The sequence below is a fragment of the Sinocyclocheilus rhinocerous genome, unplaced genomic scaffold (genome assembly GCF_001515625.1).
Source record: "Sinocyclocheilus rhinocerous isolate Xijiao unplaced genomic scaffold, SAMN03320098_v1.1 scaffold85, whole genome shotgun sequence".
Lineage (NCBI taxonomy): Eukaryota > Metazoa > Chordata > Actinopteri > Cypriniformes > Cyprinidae > Sinocyclocheilus > Sinocyclocheilus rhinocerous.
In genome coordinates, this window is record NW_015649998.1 from 3,099,445 (window position 1) to 3,113,835 (window position 14,391).

Consider the following 14,391-nt stretch of genomic DNA (forward strand, 5'->3'; position numbering starts at 1 on the left):
AATAGAAATATTACCAAACGTCAGAACTAGACACGACAATATGCCAGTAGTAACAGTAAAGATGAAAAGAACGATCCAACCGCATGTCGGCGCATGTGATTAACCGCTCACCTGTGACGCGCTCATATCGTGAGGCGCCATTTACACAGAATGCGCTTTTGTGTTGTTAAAGATGCGACGCGTGCAGAGGAATAGGAAAAACATGCAAGAAGATGGGAGTTGAACTTCTCTTAACTGGAGCGCCGCGTTTTTAAAATGCCGTTTTAATGTATGAGACGCTGCAAGAGACGCGAGCGCAACAGTCAAACGCGTTCATGTTTACATAGAAAAAGCAATGGAAAAGCAGCGCAATCGAATAAAAAAACCTGTAAAGAACTACCAGAGATTGGAACTACTACTGTATGTCTGATATTTCATGTTTGCATCATGGTGACAGGCTGAAAGCTGCTGTTCATTGTTTTCACAGAACATTTATTATTAATAGTCTACTGGTGTTATACCGTCAGAAGTCAGAAAGAGCTTTATTACCAAGTATGTTTACACACACAAGGAATTTGACTTGGTGACAGGAGCTTCCAAGTGCAGAAGAAAGTATGGACATAGTGCAAACTAGTGCAGCAGACATAGGAATTACACAGTAGAGATGGAGTATAACACTAATATAAGAAAAACAGAAAATTAAATAATGCACTATATACAGAAGTAGAAATATAGAGAAATGTAACCGTTTAAATTAATGTACAGATATATTTACAAGTGTGCAATTTTTGGATTCTATGTATAAAGTCAGTCATTTTGAATTTGAATTACATTGACTGTTGAGACTTTTTTGAAGCATTTTCATTGTAGCCTATTATTTCTGAACATATAACATGTATAAGACAAGTTTGTACAGGATGTAGTTGTAGTTCATGCATCTTTTCTGCAAAGATATTTAATAAGTGATTTGTTTAACATTTACATAATGTTGACAACTTCATGTGTGGTGCACTTGGAATAGAATTTTCTTTAACTAGAGGGTTAATAAAGAAAAAGTTATTTGAATCATGTTGTAGTTACATTAAGTTGACTAGTTAAAAATATTTTAATAAATCGAGAATTGGTCAAACTTTTTTTGCCAAATTACCCAGCCCTACTTTATCATTTAACAGTCTTAATTTTTTTTATAAACTTCAGTCTTTAGCAAATCTCAAAATCTATGCTCATTTTTCATTCTGTACATTTTATAATGCCATGACGCCTAAATCAAAAACAATACATATAAATCGATTGATTGTATTTTTTCAGTATTTTATTTTTATTTTTAATCAAAATAGTAATAATGTAGAATTTATTATAATATAGATTTAAAATATTGGCTGTTTATCGTTTTCTGGCCATAATATTATATAAAAAGTTATTTGCCAGAATTTTACAACTATTTCCGACTAGCTTCAATTTACTGGAGTCACAGACAAACTTTAATCACAAGTTTAGGTGATATGTGTGATATGACACCCACTGACATTTTCTGTTGTCATCTGTTACTACTACCATGGTAACAGATATTATTCAAGTCACTGACTTTGGTTGCTTGATCATACAGGCAGTATTTTATCCTTTTCTGCCTGCTGTTGTGTGAATGGGACAGTATAAGATTACCAGTAAATACGGTTGTCAGTTCCAAACACCAACGTTGTGAATGTAATCGAAGAGGTTGTTTGATCTTAAAAAATAATTATTGTCTCTCTCTGGTTTTCAAAGAAATGTCATTTTTATAACTGAATCATACATGTGTACATTTGGCACTTTTGGCAGGAGATTTAAATTTAGCATTTCAGCAAACGTCTTCATGAATTAAAGCCTCTGAGAGCGTGCTGTCATACTCCTACATAAGCAGATCATTTTAGATTCTTGTACTCTGCAGAACAGGGATACTCATGCCATCCTCAAGGACTTGTGGAGCGGAAATGGACTGATTGTGTAGGAGTTCATGCTGTTTTTTTAGGGTTGGTACAAGTGTCAGAGCTGTTCGGTAAGCCTACAGTCAATTGTGCTTGTGCTCTGTCAACTCCATGTGCCTTTTGAGTCTACCGATATGAACATCAGCTTATATTGGAGTATTTTTTTTTTAAACCTAGCTAATTATTAGATTATATTAATTTCTTCCTCAGTAGTTGAAATGTTTTAAAATCCCAGTGCATGCTTTAAAGAGAAGCTTTACCTGATTCATGGTTGGAGATCCATTTGTAGAATTGATTAGTAAGTCAAATTATGAGGGAATGTTTGTAATGGCTTGCTGAAAGGCTCTTGGTCTATATTGAGGTCATGTACCCTAAGTCTGAGTCAATGGATATTAGTTAGTGAGCAGAATACTAATCTTTTTGTCCCTTCTAAAATGATATTCATACACATACAGATTTTATTTTGGCTGGTATTTTTACTTAAGAATGTGACCTTATCGTTTTTAAGTGCATTTTTAATCCACATTCTGAACATGACCTTGTCACTTTATTATAATTGCTAATTGCTAATCGAAATTGGAAGGCGGAGAAATAAATAACACTCTAAATGGTCTGGTGTGCTACTCCGATTTAATTTAAATTGAATTGAAAATGTTTTAAAGAGAGGTTTTTATTTTTATTTTTTTATTATATTTTATTTATTTAAATGAATTATTTTATTATTTTTATTTTTATTTTGTTAATATTATTATATAATTTTATTTAATTGATTCATTTTAGAACCATTTTGAAAATCTGATTTTTTTTTTTCTTTTTTAGTTGAGGCATCTTTTTGCTGCCTCAACTAATTAATATAAAGAGCTTGAATCTTTTATATATTATACCCATTAAATGTGGGATGTTTGGCTTTACATCAGTTTAAAATAACATTTACAAACGGGAATTTGTGTGTGTGTATGTGTGTGTGCTTGCTTGTTTAATATGCAAAGTAGAACAAATTACCATGTTTATTGTGTTTCCTATCCTGCAGGCAGTTAATTAGAGCAGCAAATCTCTGTTTCACCCCACCATATTGTTTTTGGAAATTGGCAGATGCTTTCTAATAAAATGAGAAGTTTGGAGTTTCTGTGACTGTTTGAATGGTGTTCCTCTCTGAGCATTGATAATGAATGGACCAGGGACTCTTGGTGTGCACAAGTGGTTGCATCCCATTGTATAAGAGACCGCAGTGTGCTTTGGAGGATTTCTGCACAAAACGGTCACTGAATAACTAATGAAAGCAATTAGTCCTTCTCAACTATTCTGAACTTTACCCAATGTCAGACCTCAGTACCACAGTCTGGAAACTCTGTGGCAGCCTACTGCTTTGGGAATTTCATAGCAGAGGCTGAAATATAGAGAAATGAGGCTACTGTGTAGCTCTGATCATATCAGACAATCTCTGCCAGGCAAACAGCCAAGTTTCTACCACGAATTAGTTCCCTTTAGTTACAGGGACCATATATCTCCTGGATGCAGGTAGAATAACTCAAACCAGCCAGACCCCCGAGGAGCTGGACATCACAGACTGAAAGTGCGAAGACTGTGTAAATATAGCCCTGTTTCTTCATTTTTGAGAAGTAGTGTCTATCCAGATCAGACTGTTAATGTGAAAAGTGTTTGGAGATGGGATTTTGGGGAATGGTGGTATGGAGACTCGCTCTCAAGAGTCCTCAGGCCTGAAATGCTATGGTACCCATAAGCCAAAATGTGTTTCAAAGCAATGTCAGTTTCTCTGGATAATTCATGATAAACAAGTTCAGCCCATGTATCCGTGTAAGAGGCAGCTTTACTTTTGCCCTAGTGCTCAATTTTAGAAAATCCTCCCCCAATGTATTGCTGTTTGCACCAGGTTGGTGGTTAGACACTTTAGAGCAGCCAGAGGGATGTTTGGTGTGCTTCTTCATTAGGGTTGAACCGATAGACAATGCCATCATCCATCGCTGATGGCTGATAGACATCACGATGTTGAGCCAGCATCGCGATCCCCATTCCCGAAAATCACTATATAGATCCTTCAATGTGACAAGTCCTTTCTCTACCCAGCAATTAAAAGCAGCATCTGTAATCGAAGGAGGAAACATATGATTTCTCATGATAGGAGCCTGCATTGAGAGATCAGTAAGCGAAAAAGCTCGTCTAAACTGATTCCATATTTTAAAAGATGCTCTAACAATTGGATTCAGAGAATGTCTAGACACTGGGTCAGAAAGAGGAATCTTTGTACAAAGTAAAGCAGATAATGCAGATTTACAAGAAGCTTTTTCTAACAACAGCCATGCTTGACTGTCAGAAGGGTTAACCCAGTACAACATAAATTTAATATTAGAAGCCCAATAGTATTGTTGAAAATTCGGGAGAGACAGTCCACCCCAAGAACGATGTCTTTGCAGTATATTTTTACGCTTCCGAGGTTTTCCTATTCCAGATAAAATCAGATATAAGAGTGTCTGTTCATAAAAAAAAAAGATTTGGTTAAAAAATAGGGAGACTTTGGAACAAAAACAAAAAAATGCATATACTTTTTAACCACAAATGCTCGTCTTGCACTCTTTTTACTCGTCTTTTTTTCTGTTGTTTTGTTTTTTAATAACTTACTTTTGTTTAGTAACTGAATAAGTAACTTTTATTTAGAGTTATTTGCTCACTGTTGTTTAGTTGGGCAACAGAAACCACTGTCCTTGTTGCACACAATAACAGAACATGATGCCAGTAATGCTCAGGTCATGGGTTCGATTCCCATGTAACAGATAAAATGTTTATTTTGCCAATATATCACTCAGAGTTGCTTTAGATAATACTGTCTGCTAAACAAGTACATATAGATTTTATATATTTATTTCTAGTGTTTGTATTATTTCACTGCTACCAGTCTTCCTCTTCCATCATATTCAATTCAGACAGCAAGCTCACAGCTCTTATGGCGCTTTTCCACTGTGTGGTATGACTCGGCTCGGCTCGGTTCGGCTCGGTTTGTGTTTCCACTGCAGTTTAGTACCGCTTTAGAGTGGGCGGGATTATTCACATGTCGTTATAGTTGCGCCGCCTCTATTGCCGCGACTCCTAAAAAACTTTTTCATTCCGCGTCGCCCCATCAAGCTCTCGCTGGAGCCGCTCCTCTGCTATCAACGAGAGGAACGTCTGTACTTCCTCAACAGGGGGAACAGCCACTTTTTGGTTGTTAAAAAAAGGTGCGCTCGTTCAAAACAGTTGCGTTCGATGCTTCGCTGGCTGTGCTGATTTAAATCTAGCGGTTCTTTTGTGTTTGTGTCGCAAGTTCAGTGACGCAGGAAGCAACGATTCTCTCCGGCCAATCTGTGATCAGCAGAGTTTACACGTCACGTTTTGGTAACGGTACGGTTCGCTTGGAACCCCAACCGAGGTGGTACTAAAAAAAGTACCAGGTACTGTACCCAGTGGAAAACCCCCCAAAAGTGAACCGTACCGAGCCGTACCATGCAGTGGAAAAGCGCCATTAGACACAATTTCTTTTGTCGTGGTGCTGTAGATTGTAGATTTGCCTTACTTTGCCTTAATTAGCATCCTTTTCCTTTGTTTTCCCTCTAAACACATTCATTTCGTTGCAGCTGAGAGGAGGCATAAAAGAACAGACTTGGAAAAGGAAAAGCTTTCTGCGTCAAGAGCCTTTGCAGCCAGTTTAGTTTTATCACTTTGATGTTTGCCATGCATGAGTTTTTGAGAGATGAACTCATATACCTAGAAAAGTTAGTCCCTTTTTACGCTTAAGTGTTTAAACACAAATCTTATAGAAAAACATACATACGTTCGTAAATTTGTGCAGTTTGTGTGTATTATTTTTATATGTCATCTTTGAAAAGCTTGTATTCTGGCATGCCAATGCATTACAGTGTCACGAACAGAAAAGTCGTAAGGTGCTTTTTCTCCAGCAAACAAAGAATGAAATAGAAAAGAAGAGATGGACAGTTAGAAAGAAAATAAACACCTTTCTTACTGTTGATTTAGTATTCATACAGAAAACAGCCTTTGCACTTTCTGCGCCAACACTGTTAACTGTAGGGAACCAAACAGATACTGAATCGTCTCTGCTAGGTAACAATGGATGCCTAAAAAAAGCAAACTACAAATGAATTTCAACTGAGCAACTTCGACTATGCTGAGATGTGTAGTCTAAATGCTGATAAAGCTTTGGCATTTCACTCTCAATGATCTTTCAGACATTATAACAAAGCCCTTTTGTCTTTATAATTCATTCAGTCATAAATTTTGAAAGGATGCACGATTATTCAATGCATGATTAGTTCATTCACTTCTATCCATATGCTAATGTGTTACAGTGACATTTAACATTAGTTTGAAAGCGTGGAAGACAATAAAAGCCAACAGCTTTATGGTGGCACTTGATCATCTTTAGTGTTAGTTATTTAACAGCTTGGACCTCTTTTGATTCTCCTTCAGACTGTGTCTGACAACCATCCCAGCTCATGATATTTAATGCCATTCTGTATTTTTCAAGGTGCTGAATTAACCACCACAGTGGGAAAAGGATCCTTTATAAACTTGCTGTAAAAAGTGGTTATTTGAGATTGTTTGATGTTTCAGGTCATTGTTCTATACTCTTTAAATCCTGACATCTCAATGGAGGAAATCCATGTGGACACACTAGTTTTGTCTGATCTTTTTGAAGCTGTATTATTGTCTAGGGTGTGCCTGTACCCTCAGGCAACTTTTAGTGTTATAACTATAACAATGCAAACGGTTTTCTCTTGTGACTTTTCAGACATTATTGTCTCAAGACTGTCATGTTAGTGAGAAAGGTAACAGTGCTCACTGTCTTTGCTGTTGAAATCCTTCAGCATTGTATTCTAGTCCCCAATGTCATGTTCCTGTCCTCAGGGCTGCTCAACTTTGAAAAGCTCAAGGGCCACAAAGCCTCAAGATCTCTTTAGATTAAAGAGCTGTACTTTTGATTTTTCTTATTAATGAGGCTGGTAGACTACAAGTGAAATGTAGTCTACTTTAATTTTATATCACAGTTAAGGGTGTTTTATCACATTTTAAGCATTTCTGTGACACGGTCTTCAGAGTAGGCTATAGTTTCTTGTATTTAGTTGAAGTATTTTTTTGTTCTTCATAGCACTGACTCAGGTAGTTAAGTGTTTATGCTCTCATTCACCCTTCATGTTTAATTCAACAAGAACTGTCCAAAACTTTCTACGTATTATATATGTTATTTTGAATCCCTCCCATTTTTATCCTTCTGCTTTACTGGGTTTAAGAAGAAGAGAGTTGTTGTGAGTTTGGTGAACAATGGCAGGTCCCAGTGAATGACAGAGGAAGGTGGTACAATCCAAGTAGAAATTAAACTAAATTATTATTAAATCTTTCTTTCTTTCTTTCTTTCTTTCTTTCCTTATTAAGGGTGAGGCACCCATTTTATCAAACAAAATTAATAATGAATAAATTCATTATTGCTGGTGGAATTATCTTTCTAACTCTGTCTGGGCAATCGAATCATTGACAATATTCAAGAAATGGGTGATAGCTCATCTGTTAAGTTATTAACTGCTGACTTAAAAATTAATAATAATAAACTTCTAATCTTTAAATATTTCTTAAATCCCTCCCTGTTCTAGCTTGTACTATTCTAGATGATTTTTGAAATTATTTATTGCGAGCACTTCTTGAGTTATTGCCTTGTATTCATCATTTGTAAGCTGCTTTGCATAAAAGTACCTGCTAAATAAATGTAAATTATTCTTAGTTTTAAATCTTGTTTTATTTATTTGTTATTAAAGGGTGAGACTCCGTTTTATCAAACAAAATTAATTAATAAATTATTCTTACGTTTAGTCTTTTATTTTATTACGTTTTATTTTAATTTCAAATTATTTATGTTTAATTAAAATTCAGAGGTAGCCAATATGTGCCACCTCTTTTTTTGTTTTATATATATATAAAAGAAAAAAAAATGTTTTTGCATTTGCTATGAAAGTACTGTAGTAACTTTTGCAATCAAATGTTAACAAACATTTTTACATTTCATATTGTGCTTCTCGATGCTGTCACTAAAAGCTTCTTGTCTGAGAAACCCAGAAGCAAGAAAGCAAATTTGTGTAACATCACAATAATTCCCTCTATACGTCTCTAACACTGTCAAGGACGTCTCCGGAAAAGAAAAAAAAAGTCAATAAACACGTGGCAGCAATCTGCCTTGCAGAAAGCCCTGAGCAGAAAAGCAATGAGGGCATTTGTGTGGCCGCTAGCAAATCTCAGTCAGCCCAGCTGTGAGCTGAACATTGCTCTTTTACCTTCGTTTACCCTCAAGGGCTCAGTGCTCTCACTAGGGTACAACCGACACTTCACATATTCAGAAAGCTCGACATATTGCACAAGTTCAGGAGAGGCAATGTGTCTAATCTAAAGACATGAGTTATAGCATTTTGCTCCCAAGCTTGTTGTATTTCACGTGCTGCTGAGTGTGTTTCGATGTGTGTCGTTCTGTGTCTGACTGGAATATCAAACAATGTTTAAAAAAAATTCCTTATTTATATTCAGGTCTTTACGTTTGTTTCTTGTATAATGAATATGCAGCGCTGTTAGACTGCTGAATTGTTTCACCAATTATCAAAAAGACCAGCATAGTAATTGTGTGCTTGAAAGAAAGACTTACATTGTAACACTCAGCATATTTTCTTTTTTATGCAAGATGTGCAGACTTTCTCAGGCAGAGGTGGATTAGTTTGTTGTTAGATGTAATCCTCTTTTAAATGCATTGCTTTCAAGTACAGAACATCCATCCTGGACTATCAGAGACCTCAGCACATTTTCATCTTAGCTTTACGTGCCAGATAAGAAGTTTTTTGATGTTTAGAAGGATACATGTAGGAATCAACTTTTTTTTCCCAGAAAGTTTCTGCTCAGAATGACAGTCAGCTTATCTGCTTTGTAAAGTCAATACACACTTTGAGACTCTGCAAACTTTCCGGTGATGTGTTTTTTGACTAGTAGGTGTCTTAATAATCTCAGCCTCAGTCTGATGCGTTTTGTACATGAAAATAGTAAGAGCTGGTTCAAAAGCAGCTGTTCCAATTTGATTGCCTCACTTTTTCACAATTTCGTGCTTTGAAACAACTTTTAAGTATACAGTAATTACTGGATTTGATAAAGTTAAGCTGATTTGTGCCAACAAATCTTCAGATGCTGAGAGATTGATGGAGACACGAGGCAAGTACATTAAATTAGTGTCCATGAGCAAAACTCTGTTTTGCATTGTACACTACTGTTCAAAAGTTTTAAAGTAATGAATACTCGAGCAAGACTGTATTAAAAAAAAGATATAATTTCTATAAAAATATTAAGCAACACAACTGTTTTCAACATTGATAATAGAAAATACTGTTGACCAAATTGGCATTAGAATGATTTCTGAAGGATCATGTAACACTAAAGAAGTAATGGCTGCTGAAAATTAAGCTTTGCCTTATCAGGAATTAATTATATATTAAAATAGAAAACAGTCATTTTAAATTGTAACCATATTTCACAATATTACTGTGTTTAATGTATATTACTGTGTTTTATTCAGCCTTGGTGAGCATGAGAGATTTCTTTCAAAAACAAAACAAAGAAACCCCAAACTTGAACAGTAGTGGGGAAAAAGTGTTTACTTTTATATGTGGATGGACAGAAGTTTCTGTCCATCCACATATAAATTGGAAAAACAAGTTTCTTACAATTAGTGTTATATACCTACCCTCTGTATGAACTTTCAGTTGAAAAATATTCGGCAGCTACCATAATAATGGATTAACATTGAAATAGAGTAAAGAAAATACGAGCAAAACCTTTTCTGATATTGTTATTCTCCACCTTGAAGTATGAAAAAATTCTGAACTGAAGACAGCTGTTGTAGAAAATCCAAGGCATCTGCTGTGACATTTCAGAAAATATGGAGATCTGTATGTAAGCTGTAGCACCTGTATAATTATAAGGTTATTTAATAACCATCCTCCACCAGTGGCCTTATATTCCATAGGCATGCTGTAATCCAATGAAATATAATGAGGTTATTTGTACTATAATAGCAGTGTACGCCATAGATTGCTGTATTATTTGCTCACATATAGACACTGCTTCTTAGTCTTTCCATTTTTTTTCCTCTTTAGAAATTTGTGATTTTATTTTTTTCCCATTTTGATGTTATACTTTGACATTAGAGATTGTTGTCATTGTATTGCATTGAAAGTCTTCATAAGGAATCTTCTGGGCAACATCAACCCCTAACCACCACATGAGAACTGCCAACTACAGAAACAAAGGAACATGTGTGGAGACAAAGCATCCTGTGTGAAACATCCTTTAGAGAGTTGAGTTTGTGAAGCATGACAGACGTTTCCATGTTCTTCCTTACTGGCCTTTTTCTGCCCACTGTAGGTTTATATTTGACCCAGTCCAAAACCTCAGGTGTTCATGGATCCTGGAGATGATCGCTAAAGCAGCACTGCAGGCTTTTAGTAGCTGCTGTTGATTACACATACATCACATAAGCACAGATGAACTAATTAGGTTTTTCTGCAGCGGTTAATTGAAAGCACTCAAATGAACGTTATTTCCCTTGATACCTTTTAACAGATGTGTTTTCTACAACCATTTACCAAAGACTGTTCTGCATTGTATTTCCTGTTACACAGCAAAAAAAAAAGCATACAGCTTTCAGAACAGATGATAGTGTAATTATTCCCTGTGGAGAGATGGAAATATTCCAATAACCATCATAGATAAACTATATTTGCAAGGAAATGCTGGTGCTTGCTAAGCAGCAAAAGCTTAAGCTCTGCATAAATGAAATATCAAATTAGAGCAGTCATAAACTTTGTCGCTGTCATAATGGCTCGTGTCTTGTTTTCTGTCGGCTGTGCATGATAATCCAACACGCAACATGGTTTTTGTGCCAACTTTGCAGTGTAAACAGCTTTAGATGATTAAACATTTGTAGACAACAGATCTCAATTCAGTATGGAAATAAATGCAATAAAGACCAGTTGTAAATATATCTTTGCTTTTGGTTAGGTTTTGAATAGCAAACTTAATACTGTATATACTTTTGCTTATGCCAACTCCATTACCCATACTGTAAAGAAATTGGATAGTTTTATAAAAAAAAAAAAATTTGCTAATTTGCCTCATTTTAAGTAAAACGCCAGTAAAATGGTTATTGCATGCGATAAATGTGGATTTAATTTGAATATGTTTGTTTTTGACACCATAAGCTATCAAAACCATGAGATTTTTTATCTGTCAGTGGTGACAATTCAATAGGAGCTGGAAATCAGTTTTAAATCATCCTGTGGTATCATTTTCTTCTTAATTGTACTTGAATGCTACATTTGCAGGGGTTATAACTATTTAGCATAGCGTTTGTTGAGTTACAGCAAGAAAAACGCATTCTGGAAGAACGAGGAACTTTTCTTTCTTCATTTCTATAGCCGGTTTTATCTCATGTCTCAGAAAGCATAAAAAGCTTTTTAGTCTGTCTCACACATCAAGAATCTATTTCTGCAGCATTTGTTCAGCTGTGCCGTACAATTTGAAGTCTGTAAAATATATTCATCAATGAATCATTTATTAAGAATGTGCTAATTCATTAAGAAAATATTCATTAAGCCCATCCAAACTTCTTCCTGTGTTTGTTTTTCAGACAGTTGCAGTGTGCTCAGTCCAGACATAACAAATGATTTTGTTCATGATTTATGCTTCGTGATATGATGACTTCAAACTTGCACAGCACAAAAGTAGCAAATATTTTATCAGCAGAGTCATGCTTATCTTCAGTTTTTCAGTTTATTTCAGAAGATGGACAGTAATATAATTCGCAGAATATTTTCCCCAGACGCACTATGCAGATTTTTCAAGCTATGAATTCAGTGGATGTCTCCGGCTGAGGTAGATTGACTGTGAGGCGTCTGTGAGAGCAGGTGTTGTTTACAACATGCCATTCTGCAGCACTGCCCAAATAAACAGCTGTCAGTAGACACACACAGAAGGAAATCCTCATCAGTCGACCTGAACCACCACCAATATGTGAGAAATGAAAAACATGAGAAGCTGAGGTGAACATCTTTTCCAATATACTGCCCTGCAGTCTTATTTGACATCAATCTTAAGTAAAAGCCTCCTTCACTGGATGTATGGTTTTCTGGGAATATAAAAAAAAGTCATTTTTGCCATTTGATCATGAATTGTTTAAAGGAAAATTTGATTTTTCTGCCACTAGGGTCATCCAGTCTGGAAATAATAGGCCTCATTCACCATTCTCAAAACCAGTTAAAACACAATAAACATTTAGATTAGACTACATGTCATTTGCCAGTCTCTTATGCTCACCAAGGCTGCATGTATTTGATTAAATACAGTAAAATCAAAAATATGATGACATATTACTTCAATTGAACTATTTTATATATTTTAATATATTTTAAAGTGTCATTTATTCCTGTAATGGCAAAGCTGAATTTTCAGAAGTCATTACTTAACTCTTCAGTGGCTCATGATCCTTCAGAAATCATTCTATTATGCTGATTTGGTGCTCAAGAAACATTTATATTTATTATTATTAATGTTGAAAATGTGATGCCTAATATTTTTTGTGGAAACCATGATGCATTTTTTCAGTTTTCTTTAATGAATGGAAAGTTCAAAAGAACTTGTTTAGAAATAGTTTATTTTTGTGTAACAAAGAATTCCATGTTCTTTTGTCCTTCATTAATGTGTCCTTGCTAAATAAATTTTAAACTTAAAATTTGTTAAGTTGAAATTTAAACAAATATATTTTAATCAGTAGTGCATATTTTAAAACTACTATTTACTACTATTTAAATTGTGATGATTTTACACATAAACACATGCATACGCATACACATGGTTAGTAAATATAATATAAAATGCTTTTTCACCCCATCTTCCCTTTATGACCTGCTCTGTTTTCCATTGTTTGTACAGGTAGTTCTGCACAAAACTTTCAATCATCTGTTTTTAGACCACTCCAAAAGCAGTGCTTTGAAGCACAACCGAATCAGGTTCTGAACAGCATTCTTGTCACATTAAATTGGCATTAGAGAACATTTTAACTTTGGGGAAAAAGAAAGAAAGAAAAAAAAATGACACTTGAAATGCATGCTTTAGGGGGTCCATATCAGTTTTATGTCTAGTAGATGCTCATGTTCGATTTTTCAAAAGACTGAGGTCTGGTTTGGTGTGTCTAGCCATCCGTTTAGTGATTCAGCACCAGGCAATGCCTGAATATTTCAAAGGGCTCTTTGTAGCACATCAATCTCAACCAAAATCAGTCTTATCTCTGGCCGCTGCTGCTGCTGCAGCTTTCATACTCAGTCCCTCATTCTGTACGTGGGAGGTCAATATCTGACAACTGGCATTACCATATTTTCATCCCGACTGGGGTATAAATAGTTGGCCGTGTAGGGTAAAACTAACAATTTGTCACAGTTGACTGCCTCCCACCCCTCTGAGCTCTGTTTGTTTGCACAGCTACACAAGCTGCAAGTGCTACTGTAATTAATATGTGAACCTCAGTAGGGGCCGGCAAAGAGACATCTTTGACCACAGAGCTGGTCAGAGCGGTGCATTGAATCCTAATGGCAAGCATGCAGTTGTTTTTAAGCTAAAGACATTGGCATAAAGCACAGGGGATGAAAAGGAGTTTGTTGTGCACTAATGACTGCTAAACTAGTTTGTATTGTTATTTTGCTGATTATTAAAGGCCCTTACCAATTCTGCATTGTCTGTTTTAATGCCTTTTCAACTTATTCTGCTTTTTCATGTCGTTCCTTATCCTCACACAAGACAAGACTTTTTATATACTCTTAATCGTGAACATGTAGATTAATTACCGATCTTGACAAAACAACTGTTCTCTCATTTTTTCTCCAGCCCTCTGAAGAGCCCAACATCCTGCTGGCTTCCCCTAAGTTGCTGCTTCCTTCAGGCAGTCAGCTGCCAGCCAGCACTCCCCTGTCTGTGCACCACCAGCTCCAGCTGCTCCAGCAGCAGCTCACCCAACAGCAGCAGCAGACACAGGTGGCCGTGGCCCAGGTGAGATGGAGTCAACACTGCAACATTGCACCTTAAATGAGCATTTAATAGACCTGTAGAAGTAGTGGGATTCTGGTTGTTTTTGTTATGTACATTTTAACACAGTTTCAGATAGGGCTGCACGATAAATCGCATGCGATATTTAACGCGCATCTTGTCAGTAAAGTCGGTTCTTTAATCAGCGGTAAATCTCCATTACCTGCGGGCACATGGAGCAGCATTTACTACACAGAGCCGTTGTTCACTGACAAGCTGCGCAAAACCACGATCATATTTTGCGCATGTTTTGCGCAGCTTGTCGGTGAACAACGGCTCTGTG

General features: G+C 36.0%; 1 protein-coding gene across 2 annotated transcripts in view; it reads left to right on the top strand.

Moving 5' to 3' along the window:
- LOC107711121 (carboxyl-terminal PDZ ligand of neuronal nitric oxide synthase protein-like) overlaps window positions 1-14,391 on the top strand; it is a 133,827-nt gene that overhangs the window by 97,042 nt on the left and 22,394 nt on the right. For both annotated transcript variants that reach the window (XM_016516071.1, XM_016516070.1), the window contains one exon: window positions 13,911-14,072. In XM_016516071.1, the coding sequence (XP_016371557.1) occupies window positions 13,911-14,072 (162 nt within the window). The remainder of the gene's footprint in view (window positions 1-13,910; window positions 14,073-14,391) is intronic.